The sequence below is a fragment of the Diceros bicornis genome, chromosome 13 (assembly GCF_020826845.1).
Source record: "Diceros bicornis minor isolate mBicDic1 chromosome 13, mDicBic1.mat.cur, whole genome shotgun sequence".
NCBI lineage: Eukaryota > Metazoa > Chordata > Mammalia > Perissodactyla > Rhinocerotidae > Diceros > Diceros bicornis.
This window is the reverse complement of record NC_080752.1, coordinates 52,908,078-52,927,532: the sequence shown is the minus strand read 5'-3', so window position 1 is coordinate 52,927,532 and position 19,455 is coordinate 52,908,078. Positions and strand designations below refer to the sequence as shown.

Sequence of the window (19,455 nt, the reverse complement as noted above, 5' to 3'; positions counted from 1 at the left end):
AAAATTAGAAGAAGGCCTTAATCAAAGGCCTTTTCTTCTGGCAAACAAAAGGCCTTGGTATTTCCACAGACAGACTGGTTATTCTTAACTCTAACCAAAGATTCTTTGGCAGAGAAAGAAATATGAAAATGTTAGGCTTGTGGGAATGGCTTGTGCTTTGGGCTTTGTGTCCCCCTCAGGAAAGCCAGCCCACTGAAACACAAACACAGCAGCCCCTCAGTAACTCTAGGCCAATTCAGTTAACTCCAGGGTCTAGGAGAGACAGAGCAGAGACCCTATTTCTGATGGTCTTATCCCTTTCTCCCCTACTCCCTCCCTGAGTGCTCAACAGTTTTCAAAAGACACTAGGAAAAATACATCTGAAGATACAGACATGTAACAGATCAAATTCTGATAGTGAAAGAAGAGCAACAGGTGGTAGGTGGAAGAGGGCAGAGATCAGGCCTAACTCCTCGTGTTCTCACTAGCCTCTGTGCTTCTCAACCCAAATCAACAATTCAGAGTTTTAGCAGCACTTTCCTAAGTAAACTGTTAAGATCTGGTGATTGCCTCAAGTGCTTGCTCCACTCAACACGGGGTTTTAGAAGCACAGTGTGGCCCTAAATGGCCTCAAGTGGTTGACGTTTTCCCAGCAGGGTAGAGAGAAATTAAGACTATTTGATAAAATAGGTCAGTAAGGAAAAAAGGAGGAGGGATAGTCTGCTAGAAGACATGAAGGGCCCAGCAGCACTAATCCCACATCTATCTGGGCTAACCCAGAATGTGTGACACTCCAACTCCCATCCTTTGCATGAACACGGTAACCTACTATAATAAAGTGCCTGAAGCCTTTACACCCTGTCAATAGCACCTCCCCTTGATGCCTTGCCCAGGATATTGTGAGCAAAACCACTCTGAGGCCACAGGCCCCATGGCACATCTCCTAGCAGCCAGGTTTCTGTCAAAGTGGGGAACAAGAGTAGCCATGTACCAGGAGTCTCAGCCTGACTGTGAAATCCCTGGGAGTGAGCAGCCCGAATTAATGTGATTACTATCTATAATGGTACCAAACCTTGAGGTGTTAAACCATGAGGTAAGAAGGCCCCATGTGGCTCAGGACTCTGAATCCTCTTGATCACCCTGGAAGCAGGTCCTAGTCTTGCTCCCAGGCAGTATCAAAAGCCCGGGGAGTAAAAGGCACTGCTCAGCCAGGCTCAACCCGCTGGCAAGTTTCAAATGTCTGGCATATAGTAGGCTCTCAAATATTTGTTGAATGAATAAATGAAGAAAACATTGCGTCTCCAACCGCTATAACCAGTTCCTTCCTACAGCCAAGGAGGTGGAGGGAGTGTCAGAGAAGAAGTCTAGACAGTAGGAAAAAAAAAAAACCATTCTTTCCCCTGCCATTCCCTGGCGATCAAGCTCTTCTGTTGTAAAGTATAATGCTTCCTTCTACATAAAATTCATTACTCAACTGTTCTCTCACAGAGTTGGGTAACAGGCCGCACTATCCTATAATCAAGGACAATGGTTCTTCTGCAGCTGGTGTGCAACATAGAGAGTCCTCTGAAAGATGGCAGAGAACAGGGAGATGTCCAATGCAGCAATTTATATAACAGCAACAACTTGGAAACAACCCAAATATTCAACAATAAGAGAATGCCTAAGTGAAGCCATTATCAACACTGTAACTTAAAATTATAATGACTATAAGGAAACACTAAAAAAAATCCTTATAATGTTACATGAAAAAGGCATGCAAATGTGTATATGCTAAGTGAAAGAAGCCAGATACAAAAGGCCACACTTTATATGATTCCACTTATACGAAATATCCAGAATAGGCAAGTCAGCAAGCAGATTAGTGGTTGCTAAGGGCTGGGGGAGCAGAGCGGACGGGACTGAATGCTTAATGGGTATGGATTTCCATTTGGGGTCATGAAAAAGTTGTGGAACTAGATAGTCTTGATGGTTGCACAACCTTGTAAATGTACTTAATGTCAATGAATTGTACCCTTTAAAATGGTTCCAATGGCAAATTTTATGTGTATTTTACCACCATAAAAAAAACAAAAAATGGGGGGCTGGCCCAGCAGCACAAGTGGTTAAGTGAGCATGCTCTGCTGCGGCAGCCTGGGAATCACTGGTTGGGATCCCAGGCCCGCACCGACACACTGCTTGTCGAGCCATGCGGTGGCGGAGTCCCATATAAAGGAGAGGAAGATGCACACGGATGTTAGCTCAGGGCCAATCTTCTTCAGCAAAAAAAGAGGAGGACTGGCATCAGATGTTAGCTCAGGGCTGGTCTTCCTCACCAAAAAAAAAAAAAAAAAAAAGGTTCAGAATAAAACGAGAGACCAGGATTGCAATTATGTACAAGTAAACACGGACCAGAAAAGAAGATAGACAAGTCCCAACCTCTGTTAAATTAAAATGAGACTTCATTGATGTTAGACATAAATAAAAATCAGGAAAGGAAAATAAAAATGCCAGAAGCATACAGCCAGTCCTAAAGCCACAATCATGGGCCTGCAAATAAGTGCCTACTAAGTGGAGGACAAGCTCCATGGCTCACTAGGCTCCAGAACAGCAGGTGTGTGTGCTATGGGGTGAGGGAGAGGGGTCTCAGGCCCTCCTCAGCCCAGTCCGCTAATCCTCCTTAAAAACACTCCCTTGGGCAGAGAAACCTGTTTCAACAAAGCCCAGAGCCCTACATGCATATTAACTCCTTCACTGCTGACCTCCTACGGATGGGCTTCACCCAATATTAAGTGCTTTTCATTTTAAAAATGCCTCTAAATGCTAGAATATAAGTTCTACAAAGGAAGAGACTTGGCCTTGTTCTCTGGTATATCTTTAATACCTGGAATAAACATATCAGTGGATACTCAATAAATTATTTGCTGAATGAATCCATTAGATGTCTTTCTCCTACAATAATTGTTGCATTTATGCCTTCAAGTCTCCCTCTGCTTGTTATCTGTCCTCACTTAGAGTCCGACCTGGTTTCTTAAAATTCCGTCGACCAACCAATATCTCTGTGCTTATGTACAGCATAACTAGTCTCCTCGCTGTGTGGTTATGGCTGGGTCCCAGTGCCTAGCACAGCACTCATGGCAGGTGCTCATACATATTTGTCAAATGAAAGAATGACTCACTTTGGTCACCACACCTTATAAGGGCTCAGTAATGAGTGCTTACACTTGGCTAGGTAGGAGCTAGGTACCATGAGAGTTATAGAAATATAACGTCTATAAAACAGTCCCCTTAAAAAGCTTACAGTTTCAATAGGGAGACAAAATAAGAGTGTGGGAAAGTGATACATCAACGTGGACAATGATAATCTGAGCAGCCTAATTGGAGAAGACCTGAAGTGAGGCTTGAAAGAATGGATAGATTTCAGTTAAATATAAAGAACAAGGGTATTCCAGGTAAAGAGAACTAACTACACAAGAAAAGGCAAGAGGGGAGAAGGAACAAAGCCCCTTAAGGCACAATGAGGAGATGGATCTGTCAGAGGCTGAAGGTGTGTTCTAGGAAATTACTAGAGATAAGTCTGGATAAGCAGGAGGGGGTCAGAGCATAACAGATCTTTCTTATTTTGGAAATAGAAAATACTAGAAAGTAGCCGGTAGTGTTAACTCGAAGGCAGAGACAGGACGCGGGAAACAAAATATGAGGCAGTTGCAGTAATTCAGGCGTGAGGTGACGAGTGACTGGACTAGAGTCATGGCAAAGGGAATGGGGAGGAAAGGGCAAATTTGGGGGAAATTCTGAAGAAACAAAAGAACTTGATGACAGACTGAAAATGGGGGTTGATGAAGAGAGAAGAGTCAAGGATGTCTCCAAGGCTTCTGATCTCGGAAACTGGAAGAATGTGAGCCCAAGTGTCAAAAACGGGGAATGAGGGAGGGAAGCCAAGTCTAAGCTTGGTTTTGAAATACTGAGTTCGAGGTGATATCCAAGTGTAGATGTCTTGTAGGCGGTTGGAAAAAAAAGATTAAAAAATTGAGAGATTTTTATACATAAAAGGAATATCACTCAGCCTTAAAAAGAAGGAAATCCTGTCGCATGATACAACGTGGATGAACCTTGAGGACCTTATGCTAAGTGAAATAAGCCAGTCACAGAAGGACAAATATTGCATAATTCCACTTATATAAGGTATTTAAAGCAGACAAACTCACAGAAGCAGAGAGTAGAATGGTGCTTGCCGGGGGCTGGGGAGGAGAGGGAAAGAGAGAGTCGCTGTTCAACTGGTACAGTTTCAGTCATGCAAGATGAAAAAGTTCTAGAGATCTGCTGTACAACAATGTACATATAGATAATACTGTACTAGACACGTAAAAATTTGTTGAGGGTAGATTTCATGTTATACGTTTTTTACCACAACTAAAAAAAAAATAACACGCCCCAAAATTGAGAGATTTTAAGTAGTAGAAGACAGATGTGGAAGTTTGCAATTTAAAAGAAAAGTGGAAGCCAGAAGAACCGGCTAGAGAAAGAAAAGAAGGTCAGGAGCAGCATAACAATAACACCAGCTAGTCTGTATCGTGTGATGATGTGCCAGCGCTGTGCTGGCAGCTTTCCTCTGCCATTCCATTTAATCTTCATAATTTTATGTGGGAGATACTATTATCCCCATTTTACAGATGAGAAAATTGAAGCTTAGAGAAAGCAAGTAACTTGCCCCAAGTCACTCAGTCGGTAAATGTAGAAACTTGGATTTTAACCCAACCCAGCCTGGACCCAAAGCTCATGCTCTTCTGACTCCACCACATTGCCTCATTCCTTAGGAAACCGCCCGAGTTAGAGTCAGAAGAAGGAAAAGGCCCAGCAAAGGCAGACAAACAGCAATCAGAAAGGTAAAGGAAAACCAAGAAATGCCCTCATTGAAGCTAAGGGCAGAGAATATTTTAAACAAGCAGGGATGTAATCAACAGTGTCAAATGCCAACACTCCAACACACAACGAAGTCAACACTCCGAATCTATTTGTAAAGAGTCACGTAAAGATGGGAACCCTGGGCCAGGTACTGCAGCCCAGAAAATTTTAAAGAAACAGAAGCCCTACCCAGAGCCATTAAATGGGCTGCTTCTCTCTCTCTTATCACTGACAAGACACCTGGGGCTGCTGGTCTCCAGCTATGTTGCAGGCCTCACGCTGAAGTGCATCATCTGACCGGTCCCGGGAAATACCAACCCAAACACAGAGCATTACACAATACAGGGTCGGGTTCACCTTGAGCTGTAGGGGTAAGTGGATCTCCACTCCAGCTATAGTTCATCATAAAATCTGTTTGTTTCTAAAACCAAACTCTCTTTTAGAAGGATTTCATATGCCTGCTCTCTTTACTTCTTCTCTTATCCTAGACAAACTAAAATCAGGTACATACAGCCTCCCTTTAGCTGCAGCCCTACCTCCCTATAAATGACCTTTCATACTGCTGCCAGAGTCATATTTCTCCCCCACCAGAAAAACCCCTGATTGTTTATATCATTCCTCTGCCTTAAAAATATCTAGTCCCCTCTACTGCCTACATTATTCCTTAGTCCTTTATAACACAGACTCAACCTGCCATTCTAGCCTCTTCTCTCACCCTAAATAACTACCCATTCTCCCCAGCTTCCCACCTCATAACACTTCTCATTCTTCCCCAAGGGAAGACTTTCATGAGTCTATTCCCTTGCACACCCTGTTGTCTTCCCAGAATACCTCTTCTCCCTTTTCTTTTTTTTTTATAATTTTATTTATTTACTTTTCCCCAAAGCCCCAGTAGATAGTTGTATGTCATAGCTGCACCTCCTTCTAGTTGCTGTATATGGGACGCGGCCTCAGCATGGCCGGAGAAGCGGTGCGTCTGTGCGTGCCCAGGGTTCCGAACCCGGGCCGCCAGCAGCAGAGCGTGCGCACTTAACTGCTAAGCCACGGGGCCGGCCCTCTTCTCCCTTCTTAACTGGCAAACTTCTACCCAACTTCAAGATTAGGCTCAAATACCAATTCCACTGTCAAGTCTTCCCAATCACCCACCATGTTGCCCCTAGTAATCACTCCAACTCTGTTCTCACAGCACTTTGTTCATATTTCTATAATAGCACCTGCTACATATATAGAGAGAGAGCTGAATCTCCATTAGACTGTATATAGGACTAACAATCCCTCAAGCACAGGGACTGTCATTAATCTTTGTATTCTCAATGCCCTTTACAGGGTCTGGCATACAGAAGGTTCTCAATGAAAGGAAGGAAGGAGAAGGATATGGGGACTTCCAGTGAAACAGACAGGAAGCATGGAACATTATCAGGGAGTGAAGTAGTTAGTTGATAATGAATTATAAAAAGTGATCTTCCAAATCAAAGGATTTCAAGATACATCAAACCAGGGAGTCTAAAAGGTTCCTGCCACTCCACAATGAACCAAAGAGGCTGTTTAGCAACTGGTATTCATTCAGAGGGACCATCCCCACAGTTGTTGTAATGAGAAACATATACAATTAGGACTATTAGCCTGGGGTTTCTCCAGGAAAGCAGCCAAAAGAAACTGTGGCAGAATAGTGCAGACAAGAGCCTTAACCTTTCAATACTAATGCCTCCTTCAAAAAACCACAAGGCCAAGGATGGGGGAAAAAAATGATAATTTATACTTTGTTAGCATATAGGCTCACTCTTTGAGAAAGAGGAATAGTGTAACACTCATCTCCGGTTGTAACAAAAAACACAGAACTACCCCACACATTTAAGAGCCCAGAGGGCTAACCATTACACCATGGAACCCCATATTCCCCCACATTTCAAATCAGCAGCAACAGAAGCCAACCCCAATGTGAACTTGTGCTGATGCCCCTCTCCAGCCCAGTGACATGCGGTAACCCTAAAAAATATACATTTAAGGCGGGGATAAACTTTAACAGTACAAAACCATCAAGCATCCCAAAAGTACAGGATTTACTGAGGGTCTAGTAGGTGCCTAGTGCTGTAAAAGGTGTTGACAGGCCTCACCTCAGAAGCATGCAGACTCTCAGATCCCTTGCAGAATCAGGAGAGAAACACCCCGTTGTGATAGGTTTGCTTAAGGGCTCTGGGAATGGGAGGGGTAGACAGTTCTCACTGTGAAAGATGCAATCCTGTCCGGTGACTCAAGCGATTTTCCACTATCCTGGCTGCTGTAGAGATGTTCTTATTGACCCCCTGCACACAAAGTCCCACATATGTCCATTATTCCTTCTCTCAGACCTCAAGCTAATCTCCAAACACCCCCAGTCTATCATCAGCTAGAAATCCCCACATTGTCTGCTCCAGGATGTCAGCTCCAAGTCAGAAACAACACTGTACTCTCATCAAGTCTATAATTCGACCCTAAGGCTGTCAATCCCAAGTAACAGAAGCCAATTTGCACCTGACTGCAATATGTTGATTTAAAACACAGCACCAGCTCCATTTCTTCCAGAGGCAGATGCCTACCATAAGCAAGGGTGATGACACAGTAGTTTGTCAACCTATTATATCAGGTTAAGCTGGCCTGATTTACTAGCTAGGCGCTAGCTCAGTAACAGCAGGAAAAGAAAAAGAGAATCTCAACCCAAACCAACCTGAAGTTCCCATGAGATATTTCTATACAGCATTGATCAGGTCATTCTTGGTACTGCAGTTTCTTGATCAACATTGATGGATCTCTCCCAGTACAAGAGGAAACAGGTACTAGGGTTGGGAGGATCAGTGAAGCCATTGCCTGGAGCTGCTGGGAGAAAAGCTTCAGAGTAAAACTGTGCAGTGATGTCATGATGACATGTGGGAGCTGCTAAGTGAGACACTTGGCATCTGTCCCATGATGAAATTAACTTGATAATAAAACATCTGAACCAGCTGGCCACACAGCCTGAAGACAGGGCTATCCCTAGAGCGCAAGGGGCCAGAGCTATCAGGGGAGTATTCAAAGTCCTACAGGTGCCCTGAGTAGCTTTTATAAGTGAACTAAAGTTAAAAACCAACATCCAGAGCTTTGAATATATGTATTAAGACCAGTAATTCCACTTCTAGAAATCTATCCTAAAAAGATAAACAGAGATGAACAGAAAAATTTATTTACAAGGATGTGTATTATCACATTATAGCAGTGAAAATTAGAAAAGTACATGCCCCACAATTGGGGAACGTTAAATAAATGATCCTTCCATTTGAGGAAATTCCATACAGCTGTTAAGAAATGATGTAGACAAACAGTTAAAGGTATAAAAAAATGCTCACAAAACAATAAAGAGCAAGACAGAGAAGTACATTACAATAATAACAAATATACAAAAACATGATATTTTATATCTATGGACAGAAAAAGACTAGAAGGAAATGTAACAAAATAAGAACACAGTAATCTGTGGGTTGCAGGATTTTGGTTTTTGTTTTTCTATGCTTTCTATAAGGATGAAATAGTACCTCTATTTAACAGCAGGAAAAAAACAGAAGTTGTTTTCACTAGGGGATTTTATTAGCAACACCGAAGAGAGGGAAAAAAGCACCCCCAAAAAAGGGCACTCTCTGAGGGATACATGTTGGGGTGTGAGGGCTTGTCTGCCTGCCCAGACGCGACTTCGGTAGGTGGCCAACTAAGTGGATGTCCAAAGTGAAGCTATAAGATAATGAGAAAGGTGACTTGACAAACATATCAGAACTAAAAGAACCAAAACTGAACAGGGCGCCTTCTCAGTAGTCACCCTGTTCACTTATTCAACAATGTTGCCACTGCCCAAGATATGCTTGGAAGCCATCACCTGGAACTGTCTACAGACTAGTAGTATCATCTGTCCTTGTTTTCAAGAGCAGTACATTTTCATTCTTTGAGATTGGATTTAATGTTACAAAACAGCCAAAGTCTTGGATAATACCATTTTCTGACCAAAAATTAAACATGACTATAAAATGACTGTGGAGTTTCTTATAGGAGTCATAATCTGGCACTGAAGAGAAAAACCACAAAAAGGGTTTTATAAATGTATACAGCACAGGCACTAATGTCAAGAGTATTCTTTTTAACCTCCTATGGTGACTACTGAAGGACATTTGTATACATGAGTTTAGTTAATTCAATTCTTCGAATGTTTCTTTTATGCTTAATATGTGCCAAGCACAATGCTAGGTGAGGAAGATACAAGAAGAAATGAGCCAGTTCCCACCTTTAGCAACAGTGTAGCGAACATCTCCTGGGCTCTTACTCTGTGCCAGATGTTACATTTATTATCTCATTTAATCCTTACAACATCTTGTGACGTAAATTCTACTACCATCCCCATTTTATAAATGAGAAAACTGAGGCTTATAGAAGTTATAGGAAACTCATCCAAGAAGTAAAGAACTAGCAGGAAAATCAAATGTTTAATAAAATATAACATAAGGAGATATGCTCTAAAATATGTTTAAAGTACTATGGCAACACAGATGAGGAAAATAATTCTACCTGAGATTGCAGCAAAAAAAAAAAAAAAGAAGAAGAATGAGGGGCCGGCCCAGTGGTGTAGCGGTTAAGTGCGCACGCTCCGCTGCTGGCAGCCCAGGTTCGGATCCCTGGCTCGCACCGAGGCACCGCTTGTCAAATCATGCTGTGGCGGCGTCCCATATAAAGTGGAGGAAGATGGGCACAGATATTAGCCCAGAGCCAGTCTTCCTCAGCAAAAAGAAGAGGATTAGCATGGATGTTAGCTCAGGGCTGATCTTCCTCACAAAAAAAAAAAAAAGAATGAAAGAAAAGAAGAAGAAAGAAACTATCAGGGAAAGTAAGATTGAGCTAGGCAGTGAAGGATGAATAGAAGCACTACAAGGAGAAAAGGATAATGGTATTCTAGGCAGAGGGAACAGGAAGGATACGCAAAGGAAGAGAAGGGTGAAAGCACATGAGTATGTTGGGGTATACTGCTGCTCTCCCTCAGAGAAGGTGCCCAAGTATGTTTTACACATACACTTGGGCAGACGTGGGTATTCTCTCCTACTGCACATCGTCCCCAGCATCAGGCAGCAGCACAATATAGCCATCTTGGCTGCTATACTCCCAGGCACTGTTATCTCCTTAACAGGACAGATGAACCCAGTTCTCGGGCTAGGCAAGCCTTGGGAATAACACTGTAAACTATCTCTGTTACGGGAGTATCATAAAAGCTACATGGATTAATTAGGTAAAGTGCTTACGAAAGTGCCTAGTCCATAACTAAAGTTTGCTGAGTGCTTACTATTATTACTATTATCACTATTGCTATTGTCTTCCGGTCTCAACCATCATAACTGGCCTACAGTGAGATCAAGAAAGACCTAGAGCCAAACATGTGCATGTGTGACTAGGGCTACAACTCCCCAACCAGAATGGGACCTGATCTAGCTCATCCTGCACCAAAGCAGGCACAAGAACTCACTAGGATTCAAAGAAGTCTCTGGGAGGGACAGGAGAAAGAAGAGGTAGAACTAACATGTGGTGAATTCTGACCACATACCAGACACTAAACTAAGTGTATATCTCCTCTTGTTTAATGCCCATAAATGTTTAATGTTAAAAAATGCTTAATGTTTCTGAGTTTCTCTTAGAGGTGTAGAACCAAAATAACCCCAGTATCTGGGGTGGGAAGAGTGGAGTGGGAGCTGCCGCTGTTGTGGGCTTTTCTCTGATTTCAGCCCCATACGAGACACTCCCCATGATAGGTACCTCTAGTCTGTTACTCACTCATTCCCAGCAATATTACTTATGCATTCCTAGTAAAGACAGGACAAAGGAAGGAGTGAAAAAACAACTTTATAGGTGGGCTGAGAAAACAAATGATTGCCAAGCTGGTTTCAATACCACCTCTTCCAAAAGCAGAAATAACCCTTCCTAGGGTGCAATTTCAAACCTCTTCACCCCTGAGAAGATCAAATCAAGAGCCTGTTCATTAGCCTCACTGAGAAAGTCAAGCGAGTTAGAGAAAATTGGGGAGCAAAACAATTTTTATTTAGGGAGTAAAAAAGGACTCCTTCCTTCATGCATGTTTTATGGGAGGAAAACAAGAAGAGCCCCCACCACCTGTTATACCTGCACTTTGCTCCTGAAGCACATACAGCAGAGGAGGACAGAGTTAGGAATGGTGTGGTCTCCTGAGAACCTCAGGAATCTACTTGGGTCACTGTCAAACCTGATTCACAGAGGTGGTGGCCATCCTAGCATGGTTAACTGCTCATCTAAACCCTTGACACAAAGGGAAACCAAAAGGAAAAGTTATATTCTCCAATTCTACGGATAAGTAAATCTCCTATAGTTTCCATCTACCACCTACGCATCTTCAGAAAGCTCTGGCAGCTTTTATCAGAAGAATGATGTTAAGGATAATAGGGAGTAAAACTACACTAAGGAGCTCAGTGTCCAAGGAGAGACCTGGGGTTCCTACTCTGAGCCTTTTCTTCTACTAAAGGAATATGTAGATTAATTAAGTTTGATAATCCTTCTATGAGTTTTGTAAACAAAGGAGGGAAAAGGGTCCTGCTGTTGAATGGGCATCATGCCCAGGAAAATAGAAGCATCCCTTTAAGATAGGAAATAGGGCAAGAAAAGGGGGCTCTTGTATGGAACAAGGGTACATCTTGCACCTCCCTTCACCCAGTCCCCAAAAAGGCCCAAGAACTAGAAGGAAGAGTCACTGAAAAGCACCACTGGTTTCTGTCCCTCATCTCCCATCTCTTCCCCATGAGCCTGGATGAAGAAGCCCAGACTCATTCTGCCCTCCCAAAACTTCCTTTGACAGGGAAGACAGAGCAGCAGTTAATGGAGCTCATTCTTGCTAAGACCTGTCTGATGCATGATGAGCTCGCAGAGCCCTGAACCTAAAAGGGATTGGCTCCAGCTGTCAGAAATTCTGAAAAAAGTGTTTGTATGGCATGGGGGAGAGAAAAGGGAAGAGTAGATAGAGATCAATAGAACAGTACTTTATAGTTGTATATCCCTTTACAGCATACAAAGCTCTTCATATACATATCCTCTTAGAAACAGTTCTTCAACAGATAATGAAAGAAAGTAAAATATCTATAGACCCTGGCAGGATGGGAGTCCACATCTCCTGCCACTCCCCCATCCTTGAAGAAACCCATACTTCACCCTTTTCTGCCCTCTACCTCCTCCTCCCCTCTCCACACTCCATGGTTGCTCTAGGCCCAGAATCCTGACTGCTAAGAGAAGGGATGGTTTGAGCACCTTCCTAAGCAGGTGGAAATTAAACCACCTATTAAATAGAGAAGAGGAAGTAAAAAGATTTCATTTATCTTCCTCAATAGCCAAAAAGAGTCCTGCATCATCACATCTGAGAGCATTTTTCTCATCTACGGTAGATGAAGAGTTTGCCAACCATGCAAAGCAAACACTATTCCCTTTAAATATTATTTTAATAAAAAGTTACCTCCTTTAAAATCACGAAGTTACCCTTTTCGTTGCATCTCTGGCCTATCAACCTGCATTCTTCCTCCTCCCACAACCACTCCTGACTCTCTGTTCTCTCCAGGTGGGACTCTGACTCACTGTAGACACAGGCAACTGGAAAACCTGGCCCCAGAAACCTAGCTACACCTAGGTGAGGCTGCAGGGCCCAATGGCGAGAGCCCTCCACCCACACTGCCCCTGCCTGGGGAGTGCCCTGAGCTCTTCTGAGAGCAGGGGACATTTCATCTTTGCCCGTTCGAGCAAGAGAACAGGCTGCTGCTGAAGCGGCTGAGAGGACTCCCTCCTACTCACCTATAATCACATTTACAAACTCTATCCCTTCTATGCAATTGCCTAAACACACAAAAAATATGGCCAGCTCAGAGTAAGAGGGCTTTCTAAGCCCCTAAAGGACTGATAGAAAGTAAAGACCCCACATAACACACACCACAATAAGTGTTCACACAATCAGCAAGGATAAAAGGCAGGGAGCTGGAAGCCTTGTAATACCTCTAAGGTTGTTGAGTCCCTCCAGGAACTTCTGGTACTTGTAAGCGTTCATGCCCCGGCCCAGCTGTGTTGGTTCAGTGGCTGGAAATAGGCACCATGGCACAGTGACAGCTGAAAAGTGAGAGCGTGCAAACCAACTGATCTCTACTACTGCGTCTCCTAGCCCCCGAGAACTGGACTTTGACCACATTTACAAGTGACGTCACTAGAGAAGCCTCATTACATTACAGCCCTTTGTGCGCCCTCATTTGTTGCAGTGAGCGGAAATACCTCCCCAGGAGAGGCCAGCCCCTCCTTTGTGCAAATGAGGCAGGAGACCACAACAGCCCCTGCCAATCATCTGCCACCTTTCTTTAGACCCCAGCTCAGGCTCCACTGGAATTACTGCTCCTCTGGTTTAAACTCCAGGGAGAGAGACTTAAATGTGTTTCAGGACACCAGTTAGGGGGTCATCTAACATTTGAGAAACCTTTAAAGGGCCATACTCACCATAAGAATGTCACCAGAACAGGAGCTCTTGGGTAAATATTACATGGCAATGGGGCAGGTTTTACAAAATAAACAACCAACTCTGCACTCTCCTTACAACAGTCATGTTTACATCCTGGAATACAGCCACTTTCAGAGGAGACATTGCATATTAACACAGTCCAGGGCGGGAGAGGAAAGAAGCACAAACTGTTAAGCCCACTCCCTAAGTGCTAAAAGCAAAATTCAGGGAGGCAGGACCTTCATAGATAACTATGCAGCTCAGACACCACCCGCATGCTCCCTGTTCCAGGGCACTATTTCACTCAGCTGATTCGGTTTTGGTTTGCTTCTATGATGTCAATAGCTACTGCAAACTGCCTTCTACTCTATTAGCCTAAAAAAGATGAGCACCGCCCCCATAGGCATAGGTTCTTAGAATAAGCTACACAGATTATAATTAGGGGAAAAAGACGCTGAAATTTCCGTAGCATCTTTGTTGTAAGGAATTCAAAGTGGTTCATCTGCATTATAATACTCATCTTTGAAAATGTTTTTAAGAAAATAACTGTAAATTTTCATTTACAGATGAGAAAACAGACAGAGGTTAAGCAATCTGTCCAAAAGTCACACATCAGGCCAATGAGATAGCATGGAAAGAACATGCTTCCCAAACCTGAGCATGGTACTCTGGCTCACCTTACCATGAAAGCCTTAGCATCCTGGAAACCCATGAGCAACCAACCGAGACAGACTCCACTGAACAACCCCTCATAAGAGAGACACCCCTCTCCCAGGCCTGAAGTTTTTCTGAGCAACCTGCCACGCAGGCTGCCGTTCAGTGACTTGGAGTAGAACTCACAGTGTGCCAAATATAATGTTCCACAAAACTCCTAATTATGCGGATTGGATGCAGGGGGAGAAACTATATAAACAGCATTGTGAAAACAAAGAGAAAAGGGAGTATGCCCACTTGAAAAGATCAGGCTAAATAATATTAACAGCTGCTAAGATAACAGAAAGGGAAAAATTAAGAAATAATAAAAATAACCAATCCAAGCTTCTGTGCCTTCCGATGCTACTAGTCAGTCAACAGTACCAACAAGGTAGCCACTGCAGTGACTCCTAATAAGGAGTCACAGGGGACACTGCATGGTTCCTTTTCTCAAAGAATTTTTCTTTTTTTTGTGAGGAAGATCAGCTCTGAGCTAACATCCGTGCCAATCCTCCTCTTTTTGCTGAGGAAGACTGGCCCTGAGCTAACATCCATGCCGATCTTCCTCCACTTTACATGGGACGCTGCCACAGCATGGCCTGACAAATGGTGCCTCGGTGCGCGCCCGGGATCCCAATCCGGGCCGCCAGCAGTGGAGCACGCGCACTTAACTGCTACGCCACAGGGCCGGCCCCTCAAAGAACAATTTAATGGGCAAGATTAAAAGGTTAAAAGGGAGTTTAATGCTTACAGAGCAGAAGTTAGACAGTGGGATACTGTATGTATAGAGATTCTACAATGTACGACTGTGAGAATCACAGAATCTTTGAGGTCACCTAGTCCAAGGCCCAGGTGCCTTGGATTCCTTGTCTGTGAAATCAGGATTTGGACTGAGAAAGCCAAACATTAAATGACAGTTCAGATCATGTGTGTCTGTTTCCTGGCATGATCCCACTTATTTCTCCAGGAAGAGTATGGATAATAGAGTATAGTGGAAAGAACTTTGGTTGTAGAGTCAAGAAACCTGGATTCTAGAGTCCATCTCAAGATCCAACTTTGCCACTAACTAGCTTTGTGAGCAGGAGCCCCAAATTTCTATAAAATGCTAGTTCTTAACTTTTTTTTAGGTCACAAACTCCAGTGAGAATCTGCTGAAAATTAAAGATATTCTCCTCAGAGAAAGGCACATATTCACCTACATACGAACTGTTGTTTACAAGTGGAGAGGGGTCAATGAACCACAGGTAAAGAACCTCTGAATTGATCTCTAAGACCTCTTCTGTGTCATGACCTGAAAGCAATTAACATAGTGCAATCTGAATATAAGAACAAGCTGTAAAGGAATAATCAATCAGCCAGACGAGAGCTAGGTCCTCTTGCTTTATCACCACTGTAAAATCCTGTTTCCCACCTAAAGGAGGAAAGCAGCCCAGACAACAGGAATCTAACAGCTGGAATAACTGACTTTTAAAATAGCCACTTGAACTAAGTGCATTTAAAAGACAACACATGCTAGTTTGTCATTTCCTCTGTGTGTTTCACCACTGAAATTGTTTAAGAACATTTAATCAGATAAAAATTAAACAAAAACAAGGATGTTTGGAATTATGGAGTGATGGTTCCAACTTGAGGCTCCTGGGAAAGGGCGAGGGGACGCAGTGGCCTGGCCTCCAGTTGTATTCTTGCAGACCAGGGACCTTTCCCTGGAATGAGAGCGTTCCAAAGCACCACAGCCCAATACCTCTATATGCTCTTCATGGCTGTTCATCTTTTATCCTCATAGGCTCAAATAGTGAGATGTAACCTTGGGTAGCAAGAGAGATTCTGCCCTAAGTTCCAGACAGAGACAGACAAACGTGAAAGGCTTAGGATCTGGCAGTCCAATGGGCACTCTCTAGCCAGCTGCTGACAAAGGGAGAAAAAAAGTCCTGCTGTCTCCAACAGCCCTTACAAAGGCACAGACACCTAAGAGCTGAGTGGAACTTGACTGAATGCAGGCAGATCAGAAGTCCAGACTGCAGTGCATGAGGTGTGGTCCTTAGGGCTTCTGACTCTATAGTGACAGGATGACAGTTAAAAAGGAATACCTGCCCTGCCCTCGAGTGGGCTCACGGATGCCAGAGCCCAGGTGAAGTGAAAGCCTGAGTCAGGTTCAGGATATTACTCCTGTAACAGGAGAGCAAGTACTCAACCAGAGAGTTACAACTGAGGAGAAGCTTCTAGGCCAATGAGGAGAGAACAAGTACTATCTTAGAGTTCCCACAGTTCCCCAAAACCCCTCTAGAAATCAATACCTGCCATTGGCCGACCCCGTGGCTTAGTGGTTAAGTGCCCGCACTCCGCTACTGGTGGCCCAGGTTTGGATCCCGGGCGCACACTGACGCACCGCTTCTCCGGCCATGCTGAGGCCGCGTCCCACATACAGCAACTAAAAGGATGTGCAACTACGACATACAACTATCTACTGGGGCTTTGGGGAAAAAAAGGAGGAGGACTGGCAATAGATGTTAGCTCAGAGCCGGTCTTCCTCAGCAAAAAGAGGAGGATTAGCATGGATGTTAGCTCAGGGCTGATCTTCCTCACAAAAAAAAAAAAGAAAGAAAGAAATCAATACCTTCCATAATTCCTTGAAGCAATATTTCTCCTAAAAGCAAAGGTCCTCCTCCCACAAGAAACTCATACCAGGGTGAGTGAAACTAAACCTGGACAGCCAGCCAGTTTAAGGAATTCACCCATTCATTCCACATACATTTGCTGCATGCTTACTATGCACCAGGCACTTACCCAGGTGCTGGGAACACAGAACTTGGGGTCTAATGAGAGAAAGTCAGAGGAAAAAGCAGGGAATCTGTCTCCTCAGATTCAGAGAAGATGAGGGTCATGGGTGGTCAAACTGAGGGCACAGCTGACTTCCAACTGCTCATTCTCTAGACCAGCCCTGAAGAAAAGAGGTTTAGAGACATGAAAGGTAACTCTCCTCATATAAATATAACCATTTCTTTCCTGAGAGCCAGTTGCCACTGTTACCCCAAAGCAGCTGCTGACCCAGGAAGACAGCAAAAATGTATCCAGTGACTTAAGAGGCCAGTAACAAAAGCAGGTGCCAGGTTTATAGTCCTATTCAGGGAGCAACAAGGATCACTTTCTTCATTGTCTCCCCCGGCACCAGTGTCTGATGGAGAGAGGGGTTGAATTACACCTTGTCCCTCTGGTCTGCTAGAGAGAAAATGAGTTTGCTATCTGAAGAAAGGGCTGTCCCCAGGGCCAAAGCTGCCTCTGCAGGGCTGAGGAACAGAAGACAAAAGAAGTCAGACCTCATGCTTAGAAGGAAAGGAGTGAAATGACAAGACCAAGGGAGGCTTTAATGGGAACTAGTGTGGGTTTGGCCGCAAGCGTCCAAGGAGTTCTGCCCACTCTGTGCTCACCCCAGGCCTGGGGAGGTACTTTGTGTGGATCAGACCTATACTACAGGGCTTGACCAAGAGCTTAAAAAGGGTTCGTGCTTTAGGCCACAGACCCTCAAATCAGCTCTCTCTCCTTGATCCTTTTCTTTTTGGCTGTGTGGTCCATGGAAAAATGGGTGAATCTTATGAATCCCTACAGTGGTTATGTAATACTATAAGACCAAACAAGGTAAAAAAGACTGAGCAATTGGGAGTGAAGGCAAAAATACCTGCTCTTAGGGTGAATCTGCACCTGCATGACCTCAGATTCTAGTCCTACCTAAAACTAAGGTTCCCCTCTAAGTTTATAAAATCATAAAATAACATAAAAGCCCCACTGCTGGGTATTCTGAGGACCTAAGAAAAAGATCAGAGGCAAGAGTCACCTACCACTGAAATAAGGTTATAGACCTCCAGCAGAGAGATGGGAGGGAAGGAAATTTATTCCAACAAAAGCATACTGAAACAGCTACAGGTATCCAGGTGTAATAGAGATCAACAGCTTCCCCCCTCCTCCAAGAACAATGTCTCTCATCAACTCCATCAGGACCCAGACAGAGGAAAAAGCTGCACCTCCAAGGCAGTAAAAGGTAGGCACCTGCTAAGGAGAACCACATTTATTCCAACAACCTGGGGGTAAGAAGTGCTTGCTAGTTCACTTCACCTGGGCTCCTCCACCAGCAAATGAAACAAGTCTCCAAAAAGACAGGCCACCAACTTCCGGTAGCATTCCTTTGTTGCTTTTGACAGAGGAAGGAGTCAAAATAAACATTTTTAAGAAGTCAGATTCCAGACACTAAAAATAGCATAATGGAATTTTCCTCTGAAGCTGTCTTTTGCTAACAATGAGGTTATATTTAAAAAAAAAAGTCCAAGATAGACGGTATAGTGGTGACTGCAGGATGGCAGCGTATCCTCAACTTATTACTACTGTCGAGTCTAAGATAACATTCTGTGGGAGGACATCACAATGTTAAGGAGGTGCTAAAAGTACCTAATAGGCAGAACCTCAATGAGAGTGTCAATATCTGCTTAATGAGTAGTGGGTACATATGTATCCACTATAGTATTAACTATACTTGTCTATATGCTTGAAATATTCATTAAAAATTAAAGCAATAGATGAAACTATCCATCAAATTTACAAACATGCATACCCTTTGACCCAGCAATTCCACACCTAAGAATTTTTCCTAAAGACATACATATGCAAAATGACAAGTATACAACTAAGTTTTTCATTATAGCATTTTGTAATAACAAAAGATTGGCAATACCCTAACTGTGCATCAACAAGGAACTGGCTAAATAAATGAGAGTACATCCATATAATGGAATAATAAGCATGGAGGAAAAAAAAGAAGGCCTTTACAAGCTGATATGGATTAATTTTCAAGATATAATAAGTAAAACAAAGGTCAGAACAGAGTGTACGTTACCTCTCATTTATGTTTTAAAAAGAAGAGAAAGGAAGAATGTATAGAATTTAGGTCCCATACAGGCAGGGATTTTTATCTGTTTTGTTCACTGTTTATCCCCAGAGCCTAGCATAGTACCTGGCACATACTAGGTGCTCAATACATATTTGCTGGATTAATTTCTTAATTCACAAGATATGTAAATAAATAAATGCACATATCATCTCCGGAAGGAAGCACAAGAAACTTGAAGGCAAATATTGATTGTCTTCAGGGAGGGGAAAAGGATGGCTGGGGTGAAAAAAAGATTTTCCACTGGATATTTTTTTGTAACCTTTTGCATATTCAATTATTGAACATGTTACCTAGTCAAAAAATAAATGAAAGTTTAAAAGCCAAGAATTTGAGGTTCTGAATCCTGATCCCAGCACTGCCACTGACTACATATTTACAATGAGTGAGAATATCCTTCTCACTCAATCATTCATACATTCAGCAAGCCTAC

At 43.2% G+C, this 19,455-nt stretch overlaps 1 protein-coding gene across 8 annotated transcripts in view; it reads right to left on the bottom strand.

Moving 5' to 3' along the window:
- The window catches only part of MACF1 (microtubule actin crosslinking factor 1), a 330,156-nt gene that overhangs the window by 255,054 nt on the left and 55,647 nt on the right, over positions 1-19,455 (bottom strand). Inside the window, exon 1 of one of the 8 annotated variants that reach the window (XM_058553755.1) lies at positions 12,907-13,040. The exons of 6 other annotated variants lie outside the window; for them this stretch is intronic. In XM_058553755.1, the coding sequence (XP_058409738.1) occupies positions 12,907-12,958 (52 nt within the window). In that variant the 5' untranslated portion in view covers positions 12,959-13,040. Of the gene's footprint in view, positions 1-7,567; positions 7,602-12,906; positions 13,041-19,455 lie in introns of those variants that run through there. One more of the 8 variants, XM_058553760.1, reaches the window with a different exon arrangement.